The sequence below is a fragment of the Harpia harpyja genome, chromosome 16 (assembly GCF_026419915.1).
Source record: "Harpia harpyja isolate bHarHar1 chromosome 16, bHarHar1 primary haplotype, whole genome shotgun sequence".
NCBI classification, from domain to species: Eukaryota; Metazoa; Chordata; class Aves; order Accipitriformes; family Accipitridae; genus Harpia; species Harpia harpyja.
In genome coordinates, this window is record NC_068955.1 from 26928753 (window position 1) to 26955653 (window position 26901).

Below are 26901 nucleotides of genomic sequence, written 5' to 3' on the forward strand. Positions count from 1 at the left end.
CATCTTAGTTTGTTACACTGAAAGACTTCTCATCTGCTTTTGTGGTGGCCTCTCTGTGTAGCCATGTGAAATCTGCATTTCGGCATAGTTCGTAATAATAGTATTTAAAAAAAAAAGGCGGTGTTCCTCATCTTATGTGGCTTTCTGCTGCAGGTGAAAGGAGAGTCTGCCTTTTGTCCTCTGACCTTCGGAGGTGGAAGCGCTACGAGGGCACTCTTCCTTCATCTCTTGGTGCATAAAGAGGCGTTTTTTGTGCTTTCAGTTGGTTTCTCTGCGTCCAGACTGCTTATTTTCCTTTACAGATTTTCTTACTGGATGGCTCGTTACCTGCAGATGTGACTGCTCCTGCCGGTTTCTGCTCTATTGCCAACGCATGTTGAAGTTAGTTGTGCCCCTCATGAGCTTAGCGTGGCGCAGGCAGCCTTGCGTGAGGCTCTCGAACGGTCGGAGGACGCGGCTCTGCGGGCACGTGTCATCTCTTGGCGGGGGTCAGCGGCAGGGCCGTACCTCCGCCACGCTCCCAGGAACGCGAGATGCGTACGCGCGCGGTGCCGTCAGGTCGCCCGCACGACGCTGGCGGCGATGGCCGCGCGCGCGGACGCGTCGGCAGGGACGGGGGCGACCGTCCCTGGGCGCGGGGGCCTGGATCGCCTGTCGGAGGGAGTCGGCGAGCAGCCCGGCTCTCTCTCGGGAAGCAGCGTCCCGCAATGTGGTGTTCCAGCAAAGGGAGGTCTCCAGGTGTGAGACCCTGCTCTGTCTGGTGGGAGGCTGGGGGAGAAGGCTCTGTCTGAGGGTTACTTGCAGAAGTAGAGTTAGTCTGCCCATCTTCTCGAGAGAGGGCTGGTTGGTGGCCAAATTTGAAAAGCAATGGAATAATCACTTGTCTTTTTTTTTTTTTTTTTTTTTCTTCCCCCCTTCCCCAAATGCTCATAACACTAGCTATTTTTTTACCGCAGACACTGGGGGAGAAAACCCACCGTTACATGTATGCACGCATGCTGCTGTCACTGTAGATCCTGAACTTAGAAGCATATTATGTTTCTTTAAGATGACAGCAAATGCAGGTTGGGCGGGGGCAGGAATAAAAGCTATGCAACTTTGACTGCCAAGGAAAGAGTTGTGTTTTTTCACAAGGCAAAGCATACATGAAGTTTTGCTTCTTGAAATGAAATAATTAGCTCTGTGATAAGTCAGATAAGAATGAGATAACTCCTGACGCTTTCATTATAGAAAAAGAAATAAAATTGGTTTCGAATACTTCCTTGATGCCCCTTGTTCAGTCCTGTACTATTGAAGTAGAAGTTGAACCTGTAGCTTTTCTGTAAGAGTGTCCTGGCAGACATTTTGGGCAGCTTTCGTTTCAGTTCGTGTCTAAGGTTCACTGGAAGGTAAGGTGGATGCTCAACCCGTGTCTTCATGCGTGTAAGGGACTTGGCCGCCCATCTCAAATAAACCAAAAAGAGGAATGTAGCTGAAATCAGTATAACCCAAAAGGTTGGGAAGCTTGTACAAAGCTGGCGAGGCTGTTTGGATTCTTGTATTTAGCTACACGTCTTGTCAGTAGGCAGCAACCCTCGCCTTACCATTTGTTGAAGGTGCCGTTTCTGGAGTGAAACGCAAGGGTTGTGTGTTAGCACGCATGAACGCTGCCACGTGGGAAACTTCAGAAGACTTCAGGCACACTTTAATCCTTCAAATGCATGAAGTGGAAATTACTCTTCTGTTAAAGTACAGTGCAATAGTTGATGATTGGGAATGTTCCAAACCCTAAGTTTTACATCTTACTAAAACTGCTCGTGTTTCGTGAGCTACTTCAAGATGCCTTGAAAATTGCTACGTAAAAGCATGTTTGGTTCTATAAAGGCCATTCCAGGTGCTGCCATGAAATCTATTTTGACATGAGAAAGCTGTACTGTGTGCTTTTAGTTTTCCCACAGTGTGTAGATAATTATAGCGCTGTATTGCAGAAAAAGATTTTATTTTTGCCAGAAATAATTTTTAGTTACATGCAAGTTACATGTTATATGTAAGTGAAAAAAATTCTTAAATGCTAAAGCTGTTGTACATAGTTTTGGACTGACTGAAGTGTTTACATTTCATCTTCTGGCTTCATTGGGTCAGTAACTGTGTTCACCAATTTTGTTTTGCTTTTTTGCTTTTAGCCTTCTAAAAATGTAGGGCTTACCCAGACTTTTGAGGCTCAGGTTGCTTTCTAAACATTGGGTGGGACAGACTAGGAGACCAAAATAAACCAGAAGAAAATGAATAAAATTCAAAGTACTTAGAGTTACTAAAGTTGGCATTCTTATGAAATTGGATTTGTAGCTGTTTGTGCTCTCTTTTTGCAACGGAGCAAAAACACAGAGTGAAAATGCAACAGAAGATTTTTAAACAAATATACGTGTGTAATGATAGCACTGCTTTTCTATCAGTGTAAACAGATTTAAGTGCCGGGCTCTGTCTGGACAGCTCAGAAACATGGGTAGCGTTATCCTCCCCCTTCCTCACAGAGATGCAGAAAAGATTATTCCCCTTTGAACCTGGGGTTTGGGAAGGGGAAGCAACCTGTCCAAACCCACAAAATGAGTTTCTGCTCAGGCAAGGAACTGAACCTCAGCAGGTCTGTGTCCGGAGTTGTAACGGGGAGCTTTGGTGTGAAATAAACGTTTGTTGTAGTAAATACTGCGTTGCTAGGTGGAGAGAGATGTGGTGTCCTTGGAGTCCAAAGGGTGAGCGTGGCTCCCCAATGCTCCAGTTGAGGCAGTTTAAGTTTTATGGAATTGCCCTTGAGGTTGTTAAATGGAACAAAACGTGCCTTGTAGGTGTTCGTGGTTATGCACCAGGGACCTGAGACTGGAGGGGGGGACACCCAGATCTCATTAAACTGGTTGGATTACATAGTTTGGTGATGTTCCTAGTGTTTCAGCAATGGTTGTTCACAGAAGTTTTCAATAAGGAAAAAATGCCTGAGAACTTCCTCAATAGTAACGAACAAAACCTTGGCTAGGTCATGCGTGAAGTGTCTGTGTCGGGGTTTAGCAATATGTGCTTTAAATTAAAACTCCGATATGTGTCTAACCTGGGCTGACTTAACTCATTAAAGAAAAATCAAAGTCAGAGTCATTTAAAAATGACATAGTTACCTTGGTGGTTGACGGTTCAATACGACTCTGTGGTGATAAGGACAACTGTTGCAACTGGCAATGCTGCCCTACTTTAACTTGGTTGCAAACACAGTGTTAAACTTTATTTACTTAAAACGTGACAAATATCTTTCTGTAAAACTCCTGTAGGGAATCTGGTGTTGATTTCATTGCAGGCATAGCTTCATGTTACATTTTCTTTTAGTGCGGAGTTCCCACTGTCTCCTTCAGTACCCTTCCTCTTTCCTACTACCATAGGAGTCTGCTGCTCCACAGTTGTGCTGATACAGCTCTCTCTGAGGCCATGCTATATAGAAGACAGCTAACCCCATCTGATTAAAAAAAAAAAGTAGGCCAAAACCCAGAAAGGGTTTTGTTTACATCCAGATTATTATAACGATCTGATTACAGAATGCTGACTGTAAACAGTTCCACCATGGAGGTGGAAAGTGATGGGAATATAATCCAATTTCCTTCGTCAGAAAGAAAACACATCGTACGACTACACCCTGGAGGATGTAGTGGGTTGAAGCCTTAAGCATGTAACCTGTTGCTGCGTTCCCCTTTTCCCTTTATATGTAGATACCTATGGATTAAAAAAAAAAAAATCCTTCTGCTTACCTTTCCTGGCTTTTACAAATAATCTCAAGTCTTGCCAGAAACGATGGTTGTAGCGAATGGTTTGGACGCACGTGGTTTGGGCTAAGATGATCCCAAGGTTCAAGCCCCTTACCTGGAGAGTTGTTACTCCAGCCAGTTTACTGGGACCGTTGTTAAATGAGATGAAGGCATGAAAGTATTCCTCATAGTTTGCCATATCTGGAAGACATGTCAGTGAAATGCAAAAGTATCGCTAATAGGAGAACAGCTTTTTGAAGACTTGCACCCAAAGGCTCTACTGCCAGGTTTACAACTTGCCGTGGCTTCACGCGTAGCCCGAGCCATGCTGTCTGGAGGCAGGAGACAAGCTGGATAAATTGCAGAAGACATGCAGTAGGCATAAAATAATTACATTGCTTAGATTTGATCCCACTCAACAACTGCTGTGCTAGTTGCAGGGCATGATGAGTCTGCCTGGCAAAGATGCTTTGCAGTGGCCCTTCAAAAAATGTTGGTCCTTACTGATTTTAACTGCCTTGCTGCTTTCCTGAAGTCCCCTCCATAGTCTGTGTTACCCTAAGTGGGTGTGAATCTGACGGGATTATCACCAAATACTTATAATGACTTTTCTGGCATTTTAATCTGTAGTTACTCTTGGAGTCCTGGATAACCATGTTACTTATTTATAAATGACTTTTAAAAACTTTCAAGTCAGAGGGTAGCTGTGAGAGGTTCCCAACCAGGAGTTTGGGTGGTTTAGTGGGCATGGATGATGGTTGGACTCGATGATCTTGAAGGTCTTTTCCAACCTAAATGATTCTGTGATTCTATGAGGACTTGCAAGGTTGGTTACAGATCGGGGGTGTGGATGATCTGAGTTCCCACTCGGTTTTGTCCATGGACTTCTTCATGGTTTTGCACAGGTTGGTTATTTGCTTTTTGTGATGGATACTCATAGGTATAGGAGGAGTACCTTGGCACAGGCTTGCCCTCAGACTGCTTGACTAATGTGCCTGTCATGCTTGTGGCCTGATTTTTTTTTATTTTTTTTTTTCTGCTCAATTCCCTGGTGTTACTGTATTCTGGAGAATAAATAATTATAAAACCATGAATAATGCATAATTGTACTCTCTTCTATAAATAATCTCCAACTATGTAAGGGAAATACTCTTGTACCGAAAGACATTTTGTTTCCTCCTTCAGCCTGTAATCCGCACCAAACGTGTGGCTCTTAAAAATTAACCGAAGAGCATGTTACCTTGCGCTGTATTCCTATTCCAGGATATGATCTCTTTCATAATAATGCAGTGGAATTTTTTTCTGGGTTAATTCCCCACCATGTGTCAACATAGGCCATTAACTGTATGTGTGATTGCTTAATGGCTGGCCTGCAGTGACTCAAATACCAGTTCAAAATAGGGCTTTGCATACAAGTATTGTTCTCTCTAAGATCTTGATGATGGCTTGATTGGCACATGAATAGGGTACATTAGAGCTAGTTACTGTGTCTGAAAGAAAGCTAAGACATCATGTTGGAAGAAAAAAAAAACACAACAGGTTGATGTGACATGGGAAGGAGGAGGCATGAGAAATAACTTACAAATATGGTAGGGGAAAGAGGGGGACGTTACTTCTCTTGCAGGAACAGACCTGTCTGAATTTTTTCAGCCTTTCTGTGACTGTCAGTGGAAATGTTGTAGGTCCTGCTTCAGCAAAATGCTAAAAGCTTACTGGAATCAACAGGATTTATATGCTTTTTTCATATTTGTACTGAAAAAGGGCTCCGTTTACCCCTATTTCCTAAAACTTCTGGATTATCAGTTCCCTCTAATCGCCAGGGTTGGTGGGTAGGCTGAAGTTTGATTGCTTACATGAAAAAGCAATGTAAGTGCTTCATCCCCAAGTGAGCGGTCACATGAATGTTCGTTAGTTTGAGCCACAGAAAAGTGGATGGAAACGTTGCATGTAAGCTGCTTGCATAGCTGTTAGAGCGTAATTTCTTTCCACCGCTACCAAATGGAGTGAACCTGCACATCTAGCAAATGAGAAACTGTCAGAACAGTCTCCTGTCCTGTTTCCCTGTTACAAAAAAACCAAAGGAAAAATTAAGGTAATTCATTTGTTTTGAAAAGGACATGGTGGGTAGTAGCTGGGCATAGCACATGAGAGCAGCATTGGGCAACCGGAGGGGGCTCCAGGCTCTGCTGGTGACGTTGGGCAGGTTACTTCACCTCTGTGTGCCTGTTTTCCCGTCCGTGCTGTTTGTCTTGTCCATTTAAGCAGCAAACTCTTGGTGAGGAGTGTCTCCAGCTGCGTATTTGTACAGTGCCAATCACGTTGACATGTTGAACTAGGGCCCTTAGCTTCTTGATGCAATACAAACAACAGATGATAAGACGCTGTGCTCATTAGAGAGATAGCATGGGTACTTAGGAAATGGCAAGTGTATTTGCTGGGTGGGAATGCAACCTGTGTCTTATTCAGCCAGTCACAGCAGATGTTGACTAAGGTTTTAATTATTTGGGTATTTCCTTTCTTACAAGAATGTTTCCTAGACGAAGAGGAAACACGCTCATAAATGAAAAAATGGCATGGCTGATAGGCTTTTTGTGACTGCAAAATGGGCTGTGAATACAGAACAGGTTTCTGTGCTTTCTAAGCGTTGGAGGTCTCTGTGATCATGTCAGAGGCAGTAGGGCCATACTTACGATTGTTGGGGAGAGATGGAATCACAAGGAGAGAAATCTACATTAATGCAAAAAATGGTTTCAAACCTTCCATTTTGTTTTATCATTAACAACTTTGTTCGTGTTAAAAGGAACAGTAGATGAAGATCAGGAGGAGAAAAACACGGCGGGGCACGGCAGTAAGGGTTGGAGGATATGGGACAGTTAATACTGCAGAGTCCTGGCTGTTGGCGTACCCAGAGGTGCCCTCGAGCTGGGCCCTTCCCGCTGGGAGATGGGCACTGGTAGTTGTGCAGACCTTGTCAGAAATCGGGAGAATGTAAATTTTAAATAAAATACCAGTCTAATATATTGGGGTATCGGTGTGCTATTACCGTATAAATGTTTTAGCTAATAGTATAGGCTGAGGTAGCCAAACCTTGCAGTAATAGATATAGGTAGTATATAAAAGGTAAGAAATTAATTATTCAGCATATTACTTTAACTTACTTTTTAAACTCAAACACCAATGCAAGTTTAAACACTTTGCAAGTGTAGGCTCCTCTGTAAACATCATCTTTCCTTTGCCTGATATTTGTTTGCCTCCTGTTCATGATTTCTAGCTGTTCTACATGTCTGCATGTAACACACATCCTTGAATTTTAGTTACGCTCATTGGATTCACAGTGCAGGCAATTACAGTTCAAAGCAGTAGCTGTGAGGTGATGCTTCTGGAAGAGAATTGTTCGCTTCTTGTTATCAGGAAGATAAAGTAAAGCAAACAAACAAACCCAAACCCCAAACTTTTTTCTTTTTAATGGCATGAATTTAATTAGAATTTCCTTGCTGATCCTCTAGGCTTTCTATACGTCCATTACATACCGAATTCGATTAAGACATGGGACAGTATTAATGCCAACTCATTTACTCTGTCCCTTCACTGTTTTTATGTTCATCCTGAAGAAACTGGCGAAAAGGGGGAGTAAGTCTAAATCAGGGGTGTAATTCAGCTCCTGGTCTCCCTGGGACCAGCTGCTAAGGTGTGTGATTTGGTTGAAAATTACGTTGGTTTTTATCATGTGAGCGTGTTCCTACAAGGAGTTAGGCACCGAATGTGTTTCTTCAAGACTGTAGCACCACAGTGCAACTTAGATTGGTCTAACCTTGAGTCTCCCTGATTTCTCCTCTTCTCCTCTGCCTCTCCCTGCTGCCACACCAGGCACTGACCATTGCCATACAGCTACATATAGTTCTGTTGTTTGTTGGTTTTTTTTGTTTGGTTGGTTGGTTTTGGTTTTTTTTTTTTGATAATCAGCAAAGAATTGTTGGTCTGGTATACGAAGAAAAATATCTGCTGCTTTGTCTTGTTGATCTTCGCTGACGTTAACATAATCGGGACATTATCCACATATCAATGATCCCAGTGGTAATGGATGGCTAATTGTTGCTGAGTATTTTCCAGCATCATTTTGACTTGCATTTGCAATAACCTGGCTTATTGAATGTAGTTTCTAAAAATATTAACAGTTCCAGCTTTTCCTAGTACTACTGAAGCTAGATCAGGGTTACTACCTGGGGAATTTTACATAAGATTAAGACCTTTTACCTAATGGTTTTGTACAGGTAGGTAGGAGGGCTTTATTCAAATATAGATAGCTCTGCCTAAATCATTTTGTAAGTGTTATAATTAAATAACTCAGTGGCAGAGGGCCCAGACCTTGGAAAAGACTGAATGGAGCCTACAGTATTACATGCTATTATCTATCAGCAAACAGGTTAAGCTTGCTCAGAGGGAGTATTTTACAGGATTTTAAAGGTGCCTTGTTGAAACATGATCTTCTTCCCTTCAACAAACACTCCTCCCTCCCTCCCTCTCCCTCTCCCTCTCCCTCTCTCTCATATTCTCTCTTCCCCTTCCCTTCTAAACTTCACAAAAGATAGAGGTTAGGTGGAGAGCCAAAAAGCAGTTAGCTATTAATGAAGTGCAGGGGAGCACAGGGGAGTATTTTGATTTTATTTTTAAAGCAGTCAGTCTCGATTGGGTTTGGCTGAGATCTAATTTTCCTTTTCCGTAGCTAGATATTTCATGTTTTTCCAGCTTAGGATCTTTTTTACGAAGTGGAGTATTTGAAGTCGTTAGCGTGCCTTCAGATGCAGTGCCTGAATGTGGTGGGAAGGTGTGCGTGCCCCCAGTTCAGCGCAGATCCATGTGTTGATAGCCGAGGCTGCAATGCAGGATAGAAAGCGTAGGACCGGCATCTCCTATGAGTTTTAGGAGACAGGCCAGCACACCAGAGCTGGGTAGCGAGGAAGGTTTCTTTGCCTAAAATGTGCAAACCTTTTGGCCGGGGAGATGCAGTGGAGAACGGTAGGTATTGTCAAAGAAAAAAAAAAAAAAAAAAAAAAAGGCTGTTGCAGCTAAATGTCCCTCAGTTCAGAGAGACTGGCATCATTTTCCTTTTCAATGCCCATCAGTTATTGTAGGTTGTTAGCTTTCATTCTCTGCCTATATCTTGGGCTAATTTATTTATCATTTTTGCCTGTCCTTTCTGTAGCCCTCTACAGGAAGCCTGTGTTTCCCATTTTGTGGTCCCTCTTTGTTGTTGCAGCTTTTCTTCTCGTGCAAGAATTATCGTCCCCCTCCTCTGATTCCATTGTCTCTAGTCAGCTGGCCTTTCTAGCCGGAATCCCGCTCTGGCAATCGATAAGAAAGACGTTTAGGATAAATCTAACAAGGGTCAGGCTACTTTATGGTAGAGGCAGTACTTGAAAATGAGAGAGAAAGCTATCTGTGCCCTGCAGGAGACGCTGTGACATGCTGTGCATTTTAGCTAATTCTCTTTTGCATGATACCACTGATAAAAGCTGTGACTGAATCCACTTTCTAAAGATAAGTAAGAGTTTCTGTTTTTTTAAAATGCGAGAGAATTAGTAAGTTGCCATTCAAGATATGAAGTATTTCTGCTCATCCTGAAGTCTGGGCAAGTTTGACTTTGGCTAGTGGTAGAATAAAGAATCCTTAAAGTAAAAAACCATCCAAAACGTTCTATCAGGAACTGGAATTCTTGCACAGAAGGAGTATAATAAAAAAGTTTAAGTGCATTATATTGCCTAATTCAGGTTTTTGAAACTCCATGCTGGTTGCTTTGAGAGTAGTTTAAATCTCCTGCTTTACGCAGAGGAGATGTGGTGCTTTGTGTTTTTACTGTGTCCAACAAAGGTGCTTTCCTCTTCCAAGTTAATTTATCTCACTTGATGCCTATTTTCAACAGAGGGAGGTTTTCGTAGCTCTTAGCATCCTTGCTGGTTAGTATATGTACAAGTATTTTTAAAGTCTTTAAAGTGTTTCTGTGTTAGGTGAAAGCAGGGGACTTTGCTAAACTAAGCTGGAAATAAAGATTAAAGCAGTTGTCAGAATGTCCTGAAGGGATCTACTGAAGCAGGCTGAAGACAGCAAATGACTGCTGGAGTACCGTGGCCTGATTTTTCACCTTTGGCCTGTAAAAATGAGTCTCTGCAGTACCTGGTGTGGTGAAATAACATTTTCAGTAGGTTTCTTCAAGCTACTTGTTTTAGTTGTTTGGGTTTTTTTTTTTTGGTGGGGGATTTTTGTTTTTGTTTTGTTGTTGTTGTTGTTTTTCTTTTCTGTAGTACCTTCCTGGAAGAAGGACAAAACTTACGACCGAGTGTGGGAGCCTTATTTATTGTTCAAAACTGCAGCCACGGCACCAATAGCACTGTAGGAGGGAGCATGGTTGTGTTTATATTCTGGCGTTAAATCTCTTCTACCTGAAATGGCGAAACTAATTGTAACTGTAAGGCTGTGATTCATGTTATCCCCGAGATGCAGCCTCTTCTTGCTAAAGAGGTTACCACCTTTGGCTGCTCATCATTTTAGTTTCGATGCCAGCTCCTTGCCTGATCACGCCCTGACGTGCCTCGGTTAAAGTTGGTTAGCGAGTGAAGATTTAGCCTGGCTGCTTAGTACAGATAAGCCTGGTTAATGGCTAACTGCTGAAAGGTGCAGGTCTACCCCGGCTTCTCCTTCGTTTTCCTGGCAGATCTATGGGCAGGTATCGCTGCCCTCATCTTTTCCCTCTTAAAGCTGTTGTGTCCGTTTTGCACATCCCAGGGAAAACACCCCAAATATAAGCAGGGGGCTGAGTTTAGTTTCAAGACAGAGCTGTAGATGGCTGGGGCCGACAGATGATACTGTGAAGTGACGAAAGAACAAGAAATTTAAGATAAGCCTTTTGGACACGGAGTCTGAACTTCAGTGTACCAGTAAAGTTTAGGGCAAGCGTGGAGGTTTTCTGGTGTTCTGTTTTGTTTGTTGTTGTTTTGTTTTGTTTTGTTTGGTGGCAATTGAGAGGTTTGTAGGTGTTGTGCTGTTTTTAGAGGACTTATGTCTGGATGTAATAACCCAAACCAGAATGGGTCCTTCAGCGTAGTCCTGCCGAAATGGGGCGTTAGGCAGCTGCTGACGTGATCCTTCTGTTGTGCGATAGCATCGTTCCCGTGGACGCTAGCTAGAGGTTGGGAAAGTACTCTTAGGTATTCGTTTTGTTCATTCTTAGAACTTTATTTTATATATTAGGACCTTAAAAGAGCTCTGGGCTCATAGGCCTGAGGCCTTTCTAGTAAAGGTGGAGGAACAGGTGGAGTAGGGCAGCTTCTCAGTGGAAATTTCTTTGACATATCCAAGGCCTGTACTAATATTTTATTACATGGACAGCTTCCTTGATTCTGCATAGACTTACTTGTTTTTTGAAAGTTTAGGAATAGTAAAATGAATATTTTCTAAAATAAAAGCTATTTTTGGTTTGGGCATTGGTTTTGGGGGGAGTATTGGCCATTATTTTGTCATAATATATGGTGCTAGTCTGTTTTTGTTGTAATTCTTCTAGAAAGCATGTGTTATTAAATGTGTCTTCCAAATTAACTGGGAAAACGTCTTAGAGAGCAGTTACTAAGTCATCTAATTTTAGTGATATGGGTGTTTGCTAATATTGTTTGTAAATTCTTGCATTGAAGCTTGTGAACTGCTTGATATTTTATTACCAGCAAATAGTTCCCATGAACTGATTCTTTGAGGATATTCTGTAGAGTGAAATGAAAAGAAAATAAAAACCCAAGTGTCTGATTTTGGCTTCTACAATTCCTTGTGGTTTTTCCCTTCTATATTGGTTGCTTTTTTGCTGATAGTGCAGTTCAGGTAAGATTAGTGTGTTTTCACCTTCTCATCTCCTACGTTGAAACTTAATTTTTTTCTAGCAGTTTTTCAAACTGTGATTTACCCAAGTCTGTTGATTGGTGAGGCACTGGCAATCAGTTTGTGATTTCTGCAGCAAAACTGCTTTTACATAATGTTTTTAATTAAACAAAAATTGATTTAAAACTTAAACTTTGAAAGTTGGTGGCCTGATGTTCACCAAAGTCTGCGAATCAGTGCTATAAAGATTGGCTTATTTACTGAGTAGGAGTTACTGTCGCATGTAATGAAGGCAAATACAGAAACTTTGTAATAATTCCAGTTTTTTAACAAGGTGTCATGATAAGCAGTCCCTGAAGATTCACACGATAATGCTGAAGACAGAACTGTAGTATGTCTTTGTGCCTGTTTTTGTTATAAATGCAGTTTCGCTGAAAATAAAGTTCAGTAGAATCTGTGGATATTGATGATGCTTCTCAAATCTTCATTATTAAGGTGTTCTGTTTTGTGCTTACATCTGAAGAGTCTACTCCCCATATTAAAATTGTAGATGCCAACACTTGGAGCTACAGGCAAAAAAACATTCTTTGCTAATTTCAGATCCCAGAGAAAGCTGGAATTACGTAGAATTTGGATGTCAGCCCTACTGTACGTCTACATGGTTTCCATTGACTTTGTGTAGGATTGCATATGACACTTCTGAAAATCAGGCTTTATAGGTCTGGAAACTTCAAGAGCGTTGCTTTCAGAGGGATGTGATTTCTTACTGCTTCTGTCCTAAGGAGCTATCGCGTAGTGCAACAAATGTGGTTGCAGTCAAAATCCTTGACCAAGTGATGTATGGCCATTCATGAAGTGCTTTCTGATGATATGTACTGTTGACTTATTTTTACTACTACCATTTAATATGGTATATACGATAAAAGGGTTTTATATTACCTGGACAGTCTTTTGAGAGAGTTGTGAGTTTCTTGCATGGGTTACTATTTCTTAGGACTCACGTAGGGTCTCCACTCCCTTCTTACCCTTCTGCCCTATTCATAAACGCTTCCCAGTTGATACTGGAAGGGGACGTGTAGTCGTCTGGAAAGGAGAGGACTAGCCTGGATGTGTGAAATGCATGTATTCATGACAATTTGAAAAATGTATATGGGGGGTAGGGAGAATAAAAGTTGCAGTCTCCCGTGGAGCAGACAGCTGATGATTCATGTATCTGATACTTTTATTTACTTTCCTGCACAAGAAGAAAAATGTCCCCTGCAGCAACTGCAGCATCTCACGGTACCCAAGCTGCTGCTGAGACACAAAGCACCTCTTAAAGCACGCCGGCTGTAGAGTTCAGAAATAAATCATCTCCAGTTCAGCTCCTTCTGGAGCTTAGTGAGGGAGTCTGTTGTGCCATAGTGGATTTTCTTGGTCTTCTCTCACAATTGGGTTTGTTTTGTATGTGCTGAACCTTATTCTGATCTCCATTGCTCTTGAGTTACGTTAGTATACTCCTAACAGCTGCTGAGGAATAACTCTTGGTTTACGCTGGGGTATGAGGAATGAAGTTTTGGCCTGCTATTTAATAAACGCTTAGTTTAAAGGAACAATTGCATCTAGATTTAATGTAAGAGCATAGTGTTCATGTCAGTGGTGGCCGGGGGGCTGTGCTGCTCAGTCAGGGGCAGCAGACCAGTTGCCAGTTACTTGTTAATGTCAACATAAATTCACTGACATCAGTTGACATTGTCAACTGCTGTGGGGAAAAAAATATTTTTTTTTTTTTTCCCCCTAGTAACTATGGGGTTTTTTTATGTAGTGCATTCTGTTGTCAGTATAAATAAGGAAACTTTTTTTAATGAGCTATGTTAGACATTATGGTCTGGCAACTGGAGGAATAACATGGGCACTCTTTGCAAAAAGTGGTGTAATTAGCTGCTACAACATTTTTGGTAGGTTGTATGGTACTGACATGGTATTCGGTTTGTCACAGCATGAAAGAAGGCACAAATGTCCCAAGACACCATTTGCTCAGAAGGAGCAGCAACCCCTCCGCGTGCTCCTTGCTCCCCTTGGGGGTCTGACCCTGAACCTCCTAAGGTCAGCACTGAGTGCTGTCATGGGTGGGAGCGGTGGAAGATAATCCTGAACGTGAAACTTTATAATTTCTCAATGGGGTGGTTTTTGCTGCTACAAAATAGTTCTTCAGGGATTTGTGCCCTTTCAGTATAGCAGGAAGAGTCTAAATTGACCTTTCTCTTCCTCATCAGAAGCAGCGATAATTGCAGTTGAGGCAGATGTTTGAAAAACAGTGGTGGCTATGGATGGGCTAAGAACGTCTGCCCGAGCGGTAGGCAAGGGCTGGTACTTTACACTGAGGTCGAGCTTTTTAGGTGGCAAACAAAATTTGTTGCCCTGCATGCGGTCACCAGACCTTCAGATCTTCATGCAGGAGCTTCAGCAGTACCTGTTGACTATCAGTGAAATGGAAGGGGTGGTTTGGTTTTGTTTGCTTTTTACCCGAAATATGTGGGGAGGCGGCACATAGATGCTAGAGAACAATGTGTGGAAGGCGGCAAGCAGAAGGAAGTTGGGAGGGCTGTACTAACGAGTCTCATTGAATTGCTTGTTAAACTACGTATTAAAAAAAAAAAAAAAGGCAGTAACCAAGTGGAAAGTAAGAATTTGGGTTATGTCATGGATTGTTAGGCAGTTACTAGTTTAATTATCAAACTGAATTGTTTTCGTGCTACTTTTACTCATATTGAGTAATAACTTGCTTTAGGACTGGATTATCTGTGATGGTTATGTAGGTGTGAACTGAGGTGATGGCACCAAGTTTGCCACTTACTGCTCCTTTGGAAAGAAAAAAGCTGAACAGGTCTGCATACCTATCATGTAAGCACTTGCTGCTGGCCTGTCTCTGCTCACGGACTGAGAATGAAATCTGCTTAAAACTATTACCTCGAGGACTTCTATAGGTTTTGTAGAAAAAAAAAATGACTGTGGTAGAGCTAGGACATGTTTCTGCTATTCTTGTCAGTTGTTCCAGAAGCTGTGTTTGCCAGAAGCTCTTTATTAAGTCCCAATGCATGTATTATTTTTTTTTTTAAAGACATTATGGGATGAAAATTTACGTGGTGGGTGGTCACAATTTTTTTTTTTTTAATTTTTTCATATGCTGTGGTTTTAGAGCAGTCTTAATCGTCTGTGTTAAAATTGTATGCATGTGTAAGTTGGTAAAAATTAGTACTGAGGTTAACAGTACCATAGAGCCTCTTCCATACAGGCATACTCTGTAGTTTCACTGTAATTTTTTTGCTTGGAGGTGTCAGAAAACATTTTTATCAACTTTGCATGATAGAGGTCTTTGCTGCATCTGGATTCTCAAACTACTCTGCTTTGGAAGTTTAGCATGCAAATTTCTAGGAAGAGAAATACTAGCATACTGTGTGATGCTAGAATATTTTTTTTTTCTGCTCTCATACCATCTGATTGGGCTTTCTTTTTATCCTCCTTTTCCTAGAGTGTAAAAATCCCTTACTGTTTATTGATAAATCTCTATTTCTTCTTCTCCAGGGATATCAGCATGAATAACATCACAAGGCTACCAGAAGATGCATTCAAGAACTTTCCCTACTTGGAAGAGCTGTAAGTATTTCACATACGTTAAAGTTTTGCTGCAACATCGGATGGCTGCCTAAAGTAGAAGGTGGGTGGGGAGGTAGTGTTGAGTAGAGCTGCAAACAGAGAAAGCAATTACACTTAAAAAAAAAAAAAAATCCTGTACATGTTTGGAAACCGGAACAGTAAATGCTACTTACAAGGGACTTTTTGCGGTAATTATTTTAATCATGGCTAGAGTGATGACACATACTAATTACAGTGTTATCCAAAGATAACACGAGAGGTGTGTAATTACCATTGTTTCCAAAGGAGCTACAGTATAGCTGTTGCATAAGTTCCATAAAATATATGTTGTTTCATTTACTGAGCAGCTTGCTTCCATTGCCCCTGTAGGCTGCAAATGCAGTGCTCAAAAGCCCATCCTGACTTGCATCAGAAATTCACGTTCTGTGGTACAGGGCTTCTTGTTCTTAGTTTCTCTGGCAGAAATTCTCTAGTTCCCATCTCCCTCTTGTCCCACTCTCTTGTAGGCTTGTTTTTTTTTTTAGGTTTTACTAATGTAATACTTGCACTTCTGAATCCTTGAGCTGCACTAAGGCTCCTGTGCCTAGTGTTTTGCTGAACTGAAGTCTTAACTGACATGCCTTTGCAAAGTGAAGCACCCTTTCACAGCATAGCCCTAAATTAGATTGGATTTCAGAGTCAATAAGCAGGGAGAAGGCTTTGACTTTCAATTACTACTTCAGTAAGTACTATTATGTGACAAGTGACTTCTGTGTGCCGTAGTTTCCTTATCTATGAAGAGAGGGTAATGGTTCAACCTTTGCCAGAGAGCGTTGAGAACTTCCAGTAATAAGCAATAGATAAGACAAAACCACTGCAATTTGCTTTGCTTCTCTTGCATTTTCAATGTCAAAGTAGCATTTCTCATATCAAAGAGCATTTAAAATACAAAGTAAGGCTGACCTAATTTGTGACTTTGACTAGACTGGAACTGTGAATGCTGTGTTGAGAGATTTTTCAATAAATCCACTTTAGGGAAAGAACAGCTCATTTCCCCAAAGAGACAAACCCTTATGAGGTAGGGAAGCATTCTTCTGACTTTGTGGATGAGGAAACTGAAGCAAAGCAAGCAAGCCATTTGTGGAGGGCAACAGGATAAATTAACCCCATAGCAAAACTGCAGATAAAGCCCAGAACCTTTTGACTCTGGTTATCTGGTATAACCAATACAACCACTGCACCTCACTGGAACAAAGTTACTGAGAAATTGATAAGAGTTGGATCACTTGCTCCTGAAGAAAGGCTTGTGTTCCTGAAAGCTTCTCTGGATTTTCCTCCTTGCACCCCAGCTACGCTGGCTGGTCCAATAAGGTGTTCTACTTCTCCTTACAATTTTGGTCTCTCTCATATCCTGATGATGTAGCAGCTGCCATTGCTAATACACTTAAATAACTCCATCTTCCCTGGTTCTTAAGTAGTTTTGACTCGGGTCAGTACAATTACGAAGTGCAGTTGAACTTATTTATGTCAGATGAATTGTGTGTGATATCTTATTTCATGCTTAACAGGTTCTGGTTGATTCCCTCTGACTTTAGGTATTGCTTAAATTTCCGATATAGTTGAGAATACCTTGTGAAGGAAAGTAGTTTTACCAGGACTTCAGATGGTGCATGTGTGTAATTGACACAATTTAAGAAGGGCTCTGTGGCATGAGTAGTCAATTCAAAACAAACAAAAAAAAAATTAGAGGTCTGGGAAGGCTTGCTTGGCTCAGAGTATATACTAGCCAACATTCGCTTTGTGCTTTATAATATGTGCTGCTGTATGTCTGTATGCTTTGTTAGACTATATTTGTAGTCCATTTTTTCCCAAATTCTTTATAGTCATATTTCACACCGAAAGTTGGGGGAAAAAAAAAAAAGAACAATTCAGTTTTCCCAGCTTCAGATGACTGTGGGAGACTTCATTTTTTCCCTATAAGTAATTAAGCAATAAAACCTAACTGGTGGGTGTGCATATTGTGTAACTTCCTTAAACCCTGGGGTGTGTCAGGAGGTAAAGAGAAAAGGCAGAGCCTTCAGCCATCATCTGTTGTGCTTATTGCCTAAGAGCCATTTGCTATGTGTACCTCATTGTCCCCCTAAATTCCAGCATTTCAGATTGCAAAAAAATAGGCTAGCATTAAGCTCAGAATTATATGTGAACACCCAGAAGCTTTAAATCATTCCTAGCACGCTTAGTTGATATGTTAAAGCAACTTCTGGGGGGAAAAAAAAAACCCAAACCAAAAACCAACCCAAACCCCAACAACTTTACAGTAAAAATGACACTTGCTGAATGTTTGAACATACTCAAATCAATCGTAATTCCTCAGTACAATATAAGAAACCCCCATAAGTTTAATTTCATGTTCAAGTTACCTCCTACAGCTGCAGAGGTAGGAGAATCTCCAGAAAGATTAAAAAGAAAAACTCCAATTCACCAGCTGTCACAGATGCAGAAAGACAGGAGAACGACTGTGAGAGCAGAGCCATAAGTAGACAGTACCTGTATACAGTACTTCTCAGTTGAAAACCATTAACTGAGACTTTTAAGTTGTTAGTAATGTTTTGCAGCAGCAGCCTGCTTTGAATTTGCAGCAGAGGCTCTGGCCATGCCCACCAGCAGTGAAATGAGGAAGGCTTCTACCTTTTCTTTAAAGACCTGGGTAAGGTCATCCATGCACAAGTCAAATCCAGGTTCCCTTGCTTCAGTTCATGTTCTTCCTAGAGGGAATACAGTAAAGTAGATTCAAACAAAAGCAGCTTCTGTCCTTAATAGAAATGACCAGCACCAGACATGATGCATTTTTAATTCTGCCCATTCCTTCTTTATGGGACAGGGTACAGAATTTTTTTGGTCTTTATTTTTGCTGGTTATGGACAGAAAAATCGAAACTGTCGTACTTGCCACTGTACAACCACAATTTTCCCTCTCCACTCTAAGATGATTTTCACACTTTCTTCCTGGCTTTTATTTATAGTTGAACAGATGCAAATTCTGACTGCCAGGCACTAGCAAAGCTGCCTTTTCGGCACAGAAACCTGGGTGTGAGTCTCCATGCCAAAGAAAAAGAGACAGAGTTAAAGCAAAGTGGTGTTGAAATCTGTGCTAGAAGTGACTTTTACATCTAGAACTTTTCCCAGGAACTACACATCTAAAGCAAATGAAAATCCCACAAACTAATGGCAATGCAGTAAGTACCCACACCATCACGGACTCTAGTAGCTCTTCGTCCAGGAGACAGCCCCAGACACCTTTCTCTTTATACCGTGCTTTAGCCCTGCCATTTGTCAAATTCTCTGGGCGATTAGCCCCTGACATAGTTAATTAATATTGCAAAATAGTATCGCAGAATTTAATTGAATGTAAATGGGAGGCAATTAGATGTATTGTGTAGGCAACTGAGTCTTACACAGCGCACTTATGGAGAGGATGGGATTAAAAAATGCAGTAGGAGCCATTTAAAATGGGGGTTGTCGTTTCCTTAATGCAATGAGTTATTTGGTAGTCTGGAGAGACTTCAGAGGATCATTTTCCGAATCCTAAAATGAACGCTAGCAAATAAAAGTGAAAGAAGCAGCGTACCAAACTTGTAAAAGCTGACTGCTCGATTAAAAGGTGCCTTCTACATCACCAAAGGGGGAGCAACCTGGGTGCTTCGATGTATGCATCCCATGCCATTTTTAGATGTGCTGGGTTATCTGAGACACCCGTACAAGGCTGGCAGATAGGATGCAGATGGGAGACGGATTGCTGCCTGGAATGGCAGTTGGGGCCAGGTGGAAGAGGACATCTGAAATGGCACTAAATGGCCACGTTCAAATTTGCAGGTATAGTCCGAGTTTTTGTACCTTTGAGATAGTGTTCCACCTATTACTCGGAGGTACAAGCAAAGGGGTTCCAGCTTGTCCGTGGGCAGAATCTGCACATTGGGTTATGTGCTCCACGTGCCTCGGTTCACAGCCTCATCGTACGTGTCACTGCATAGCACGCTTATCATATGTCTGGAGGATTCTTGCACTATTTATAAATGTTATAAAAATTCTCTATCTCTGTGTAACTGATACCCATCTGGAAGTAATTTGCAAATGATTGAAACGGCAATGGTCAGAGTCAGCGAGGAGCAGACCACCAAGGGTTTTGCCACAGCAGTTAATGAAGTGTATTCTCCAGAAAATGTTAATGTAAATACGCTGCAGCCCTGAACTCGATATGGAAACTAAAAATCCTTGAAGAACTTGGCCACAGTTTTCGAACCACACCTTAAAGTATTTATAGAAAGCTAGAAGAGGGAAATATAGTTAGATAATGCAGTGTTTTTAGAAAGCAGAAACCATTTTCCAGTGTGGATTTTTAAAACTGGAAGAGCCAGGCTGTGTTATGTTTTGATGCCCTTCTAAACGGTTGCAGTTCCTTCTAATATTTAAAGTTCTCTAAAGTAGTCTGGAAGATTTTAACTATATGATTTCCATTCACTATATTTGTGAATGATCCGCTGGATTAATTAAAAGGGCACTCTCTCATCAAGGAAGGCAAATCAAAATGATTTTTATTCTTGGCCAGTTTTCTAGTCTGACTTCAGAAACTTGAACCACTTGAATAAAACAAGTCTCCTTGACTTAATGACTTTTTAACCTTGTTTTGATTTCCACTCTTAACCCTTTAAAATGTTGTCGTCTTATTTCCCCTGCCCTGGTGGGTAAGGTTTAAATGGTAAGGTTTTGACTGCCAGGCTGGTGGTCCATGTGAGAGGCAGCAGGCAGGCAGAGGACAGCAAGCTGTCCTGCTGTCTGTCCGTAGGTTGCCCGTTACACGAGCACACGGTTATCTGAACGGGAGCACCGCTCACCTCCCAGCCGGTCAGCCTCGGGGCAGGGCTCTGACCTCCAGCAAGGGTTAGGGAGGACGCTCTCTGCTCTCTGACTTTCGTGGTTTTGAAGACCATATCGTGCCCAGTAATGCTGCAAGGAAAACAGTCCCTCCTGAAAGCACCAAGAGACAGCAGTGCTTGATTCCCTTCCAGATGTGTGCTGATGCCAAGGTCTGTTGTGTTTCTGGTTTTTGTTCATACATGATATGAAACAGTCTCTCTTCTGTGATGCTACCTTCAGATTTTTTTTTTTATCAGTCAAGGGCAAAACTTTATTAAGGTTTTTATTTAATGGCTGGTGAAAATGGTTAGGGAAATAAAGTGATAAAAGGAAGGTTTAGATCAATAAAAGTTTTCTCTTTTCTGAAAGACAATGCTAATCTGCCTTTTGAGAGATGAATAAACAGCGAGTGAGAGACAGCACATGTGCAACTAATTTTTCAGGAAAAGAAATAGTACAACTGAGAATTTGCTTGACTATTTAATTACATCGATGCTGATTACAGCACTAAGAGGTCTTGCTTAAACATCTCAAACCCCTCTCCCCCCCCTCAGCCAGAGTCTCTGAACACGGCTTTTAATTGACAAAGTATATCTTAAGAACATAAGGATTAATTAAAATGCATACTGGCAGTGAAAATAAGGTGTTTTTGCCATAAGGTTGTAATCAGGAAGTATCTGCAAGGGAAACGTCTAGAGTTATTTTTCCTCTTGACTGCAGCTGAAGATGACCACCTGGCTGAAATGTCACAGCTGCTTGCTTTTGTAGTATCTATTTCAGTGTGTAATTTAGATGGTCCCCTTCCTTCTAATTTCTGCATCAGCACCAAGTTGTATTATCCCTGGGGAGGGAGGGGGTGTGTCTATCTTTTTTATTACTTTGGTTTTATGAATAAGGCATGTCTTGGAGTTCTGCCAAGGCCACCAGGGCTGAGCTGTTAGTTTGGGATGCAGCGTCTTTCCTCACCTGGTTGTGGAACATTTGGTGGGAGGATGTTTTTTGTCCTCCAGTGCTAAGTCTTTTAAAGTAGTATTTTCAAGGTAGCGTGCAAATGTTGACGAGGTGGCGCAATTCCTCTCCCTTTCGTAAACGTGAGTAGTCCCAGGATTTGTAGTGGGAAGCTGGAGACGAAGGGCTTGTTTCGAGTAGAAAAGGAGGAATCTTCATGAGAAAAGCTCTCCCGATGCCTTGCGTTAGCAGTCATGTGGTAACTGAGGCTGTGGTTAAACATCCTCTTGTGAAACTAGCTGGTACAACTGGAGACGTTACCACCCCACGTCTGTCCATTCAGCCCCACCAGCAGAGACGGAGGAACGAGCCGAGAGCTCTCTTCAGCTGCTTTGTTATAAAGGCAGCCAGTGTAGACGTCCTCTGTTGGTATTTCAAAAATAGCCAGCTGACGTTGGCTTGGAAGCCGATGAGCGGTCTTCATCCATCTGCCAGCTCCGAATATTTGAACAGCTGGAGGAGGTAATTTCCTCAGTTGCTTCAGCTTGAATTCCAAGAGGTAAAGTTCTAATGAAGAAAATGCAAGGTGTAGGTTTCACGTGTGGTAGCAAGTTAAGAGCCTAAGCTTCGACTTGATCAGCTAGCATACATTATTAGATACGTTTGCTGCCTTATGTGCGCCGGAGCTTTAGAAAATGCGTCAGCATGTTGTAACTTGCACCTTCAAATTCTAGTCAAGACAAACCTTTAGGCAAAGACTCCCAAGTAGAATTAACCACAGTCAGCTAAGATATTTTTAAACATCACCTACTTGGTCTGCACTAGATGCTAAGTGATGTTTAAAAACATGTTGGTCAACCTGTGTTTAATTAATGTTTTCTTATCTATGCGAGTCCTAAATCAGTTTGATTCTGGATGCGTTTCAATCCTGCTGATACAAGAATAATATTTCTGTAGCTTAGAAAGTTCTTGCTGTGCTTAACAGTTGCATATTTTTCCCGTTTGTGGGGACAGATGCTAGTAGGTTGAGTAAATTCCATTGTTTTCAGAAGATGAGGAAGTTTCTTTCCAGTTTCTGTTTCTACATGTTAATTTCAAAAGTTGGCATGGTTGTGTATAAGGATCCCAAGACTGGTTATTCTGCTGCAAGTACTTTTAGAGGGAAACGAAACTTTTTCCATATCTGTTGTCTTAGAGTTTCAGTGTTCAGCATTATTTTCACATGCGCACGCACACAGAAGCTGGCTTAGCCAAATGGCCTGGAGGCTGAACTTTGCGGTGTTACGCTTCAAGACCCGTCTTACGAGCCTGAATTTATTATGCTGCCTGAGCTGCCGGGTTGGGGCTGTGTGAACATATAAACCAGATAAGAAACTTCTGGAGGCCGAGCAGTAGCCTCGGAAGCTCTCAGGCTGGGTCTCTCCAGGTAGAGTCCCCCAAACAGCGCTCGTTCCGTGCAGTCCACCTCCTCCTTTTGGTTTCAGGAATTGGAGCGTGGACAAAAGATGTGCATGTGCGAGCGAGCAGGTAAGCCAGTTCCAGGCTCAAGCCTCAAGAAGAGTCACACGTAGCTGTGCAACTCAGATAGTCAGGCAGAAAAGCAGAAAAAACAAATCCTATACGTTGGAGGTAAATGTGTTTTCCCCATACTCTTGAGAAAGTAATTGAGTGCATTCTGTCATCGTAGTGTCGTGGTATGACACTGTATGTTACCATAAGAAGACACGGTGAGGAATTAAGTCATTCTTTTACCTCTTTGACCTCCTTTCCTTCCCTGCTCTTGGGTGGTTGCATTTTGGTATATTTTTTGTGAGTACTGAGGTGCTCTTACCTAATTAGCATTGGCAGATCTTATCTTGGCACAGAAGTAGTAACCAGTACTCATGTGAAGTTCTTTTCCTGCCCTTCCTATATAAAAGTAAAATTCTAGATGATTCCGATAAAATATTTGCTTTTTTTTCAGCTGGTAGAAAGTTAGCAGTTGACCTAAATCTGAAACAAAGAATCATATTGAAAATTACTCCCACTTCTCTAAGGTCATTCATTGTGGAGGTGTCTACAAAACCTGGCTCTTATATTTACCCAGTATGTATCTGAAGTGGTTAGAAAACGGGTAACAAAGTTTTAATTGCCAAATATATGTAGATTTAATCCACTTCCACGTTTTGCAGTGTCACTTGCCAGATGCATAGGCATTCATAAGATCCCATGCCTGGAAAGACAATAACTGCCAGGGCAAGAGACAGGCTGTATGGACAGATCGAAGCAACTTTGAGGATTTACTGTCTCAACAGTCATTTTTTCACCCTCTCACGTCTAACCATTAACGTTATTTCATGATCCTGGAAACCTTCAGAGCACCCAAATAGCACTGTCTGCTAAAAGCACAAATCTGTAGTTGATTCAGTTGTTGCATCCCTGTTGATCAAAACCAAGCTTGGTTACTTTCATCTCTGTGTCTCTGCTTTACAGACTAGGTAAGTGAAATGTATTTATAGCTAGGAAGGAGCGTGTTGATGCCGCAAGAGCTCCTGTCAGTTCAGCGTAGCAGCCCATCTGCTGATCCGCACGGGCAGCAGAGAGCCTGTCTCCCTCCTGTGCCGCTGTCTGTGCTGGCCCATGATGAAGTCGGTATCAAATCCACAGATCCCTCTCGGAGTGTCGGAGTCCTCTGAACTGGAGCTGTCAACCACAAATCCCCCCCTGCTTTCTCAGCAGCCGGTCCACTGCTGTGGAAGTCATTCTTATAGCACAGCTAAGTGCCTCCGATCTCTCAGCATCCACGGTGAAAAGGAGAAGTTAAAATTAGATGTGGCTTTTTGAGGGGAGAGCAAAAAGAAATAAAATCCTGAAAGCCACCCACCTCACCCCTACTCTGCCACTGAAGTATTTTAAGTTTTGGCATCATGTTGGAGGAACATGGAATATCTGTCTCGGGTAGCTCCTTGAGTAAACACAGTGGCATCTGTAATGATTGCTGTTTGTGCAGTGAGAAGTTAGAGGGAAATAGAAATCCAGAGTGGCAGAACCTGGATCAGCATATGCAGACTCACCTGAGTGCCTTCAAGGGAAAGGTCTACCTGGCCTATGGTAGAGCAAAGGAAAGTTATCACGACACGGTGCAAGATGTGCAAAGGCAATTATGGAGAAGGTGCATTTTATAAAATGTATTCTGCTTTCTGCTTTAGAGGTGAGAGGAATCGAAGTTGCTTACTGCAACAACTTGTCATTACTGCTGTAGACTAGGTGTTAGCAATTTTCAAGACAATGGGATATTGTTGCTTATTTCTAAGACATGTCTGTGATAGAAAATTTGTGCAAACTTCTGTTTTTTTGCTGGAGAATACTATTTGGGACTAGAAAGACAGCTTGCTTCAACAGCTTATGTTGTGTAACAGTTGTTTTAGGTCATATGTGTTTCCTTCAGTGCACGTATGTTGTAGCCTGCGGGCTCTACTTCAAGGACGTCTTTCCCCAGTACAGATATTGCTTGCAAATTGAATGATAGAGCATATTTTGCATGGATGGGAATGCTTGCTTTTTTCAAAATCCATCATAATTTGTTTTCCAGTTAACAAGAAAAAAATATAAATATTCTTTGACAGTCCATGAAAAGCAGTATCATAGAGCCATGTTTTGTCTTGCAGTGAGTGCTGGTGACTCTTGCTGACGATGTAACAGTAGAACATATGGACAGGCTTTGACTTCTTTTAATCAAATCAGTTTAGTTTACTTAGACATTTTAAATTTTTAGACCAGGAATGCATTTTGAAAACAAGCTATTACCTTGAAGTTCAGTATAACTTTGAGAAGGCTGTAAGTGCTAGAAAGAGAAGGCTCAGGATGAGAAGTGCCTACTCAGCTGGATGGAGTGGGTGCAGTTTCAGTGATGGTTGTAGTTACAGGCTTCCTTTTTCAGTCCTGAAGTGTCTTGGCTTACATACTCACGATTTTATAAATAGCGGTTGAGGCTGTATAATACTGAAACTGCTGCAAGAAAAGGAGAAGGGGACAAATGCGTTTTCCATTAGCAGCAGCAGAATAAAGTATCCATTTAGTTATGCTAAATTGGCGTGGAAGAATTGGGAGCAATCTGTAGGTTATTGATTGGCTTCACAGCAGTGCAGCAGGCTGCAGCTGACAAAAGTCCCAAAGGGGCTGTTTGCTAATCACAGATAAGCAAAGCGATGTTTAGTCTGGCGATATGGCTTCCATTTACCAGCCCGTCCGCTTCTGCAGCTGCCCAGCTTGGGTAGGAGCTGTCTGTACAGGTGTGTGCCCTTGCCAGGCAGGGGATCTCTGCACGGGGGGAGCAGCGAGCCCCTGGTACTTTCCTGTAGATGTCTGTACCTCTTGTGTGAAGCTTCAAGCTTTGATAATAGGTTGTAGCATGTAACTATGCATCATCTGTTAAGAAAACTGGATTCTGTTCCAAAACGGCTGCTTTTCTGGAATAAGTGGAACCCGAAGCTCTTTTCTTGAGAAAATTCAATCCATGATACCCAGCAAGTGTGTCTATAAGGCATTTTCAAAGATTACTTCTTTTGCAGGAGAACCTGAAATAAAATTCAAGTTTGTGTGGGAAGCATGAAGAACCCTGAAAAAGTTGATGTTGGGGACAGGCATGTAAGGGTGGCAGAATAGTTTGATGTAAGACAGCAAAAAAGTAAAGAAATTGCAGAAGTGCAAGTGGGGAAGCAGCGGAGTATTTTCAAATGGGATGAAAATAGGTAGGTAAAAGTTGGAGAGCTAAAATAAGATGTTGAGTGGGCAGAGGGGCAGTGATGGACCATCTGTAAGGGATGCAGAAGGCTCAGCCTTGACTGGATCTTGAAATAGGAGTCTCAGGTCTACCAGAAAGCAGGTAGTGTAGAAATAAAAATAATGAATCAGGTGATTTATTATGACATGTCAGGATTGCTGTCTGTGTCAGTATTTGAATTTTCAGTGAGGAAGTAAGGTTACAGTTGATCCATGGAAAAAGTAGCCGATGTATTGTTATCAGAGACAAGATGGACAGAGAAGGTTAGGAGGATCCCAGAATACCACCAAAGGAAAAAAAAGCCACAGCAAAACCACTTTGTGTATGTGCAGGAGATCTGCAGAAGGACAGGAGGAGACCTAATTCTTTGCTTAAGTAACCTGAGGTTCACCACCATCTGGGATGCAAGGCAAGCAGAGAGGTTTCCAAGAAGTTTGTATTGCATCCTGTCAAAATGAGAGTGATGGTTTTAATTGTTACGGACAAAAATGTATCCCTGGGACATCCTCCCTGATTTTGGAGTGACGCTAGTGATTAACTTGGCTCGGTTAACATGCAGCCGGGTTGCCAGACTCATAATTGCAGAAGTTTTAATTTCCCAAAAGAGAGAAGACAGTCTTTGCTTTCAGAAGAGTTTCAGTGCAGCAAGCTATGCTTGCTGTATACTCTGGGAATGAGATACCACGGAGGACTATTCCCTAGCCAGATTGTATCCTGATTTCTGTAATAACAACAAGGTGTCCTCTACGTCTGGAGATCATTTACTCTGTCCCTTAAAATAATGACTAGAGGGTGTTGCTCACCTATATATGACAGGATAGCTGAAGTATTTTGTACTCCATATGTCCTACTCTATTATCCTGCTATGCTGAAATTGATTTTGTCTACTTGAATTTGCAGAAATTTTGTCCCACTGAAACACTCTTATTTTTATTTTTTAAGTAAAAATAGAGGCCTACAATTTTCAATACCAAGCAATTACAAGGAGAGATTGCCAACCTAGAAGAAAGATACTGATACGGTCACACATTACAACTGTGAT

The 26901-nt window shown here is 41.8% G+C and overlaps 1 protein-coding gene across 1 annotated transcript in view; it reads left to right on the forward strand.

Annotated features, from left to right (window-relative positions):
• The window catches only part of LGR4 (leucine rich repeat containing G protein-coupled receptor 4), an 84846-nt gene that overhangs the window by 20152 nt on the left and 37793 nt on the right, over positions 1 to 26901 (forward strand). Inside the window, exon 2 of the mRNA XM_052811285.1 lies at positions 15186 to 15257. Coding sequence (XP_052667245.1) covers positions 15186 to 15257 — 72 coding nt within the window. The remainder of the gene's footprint in view (positions 1 to 15185; positions 15258 to 26901) is intronic.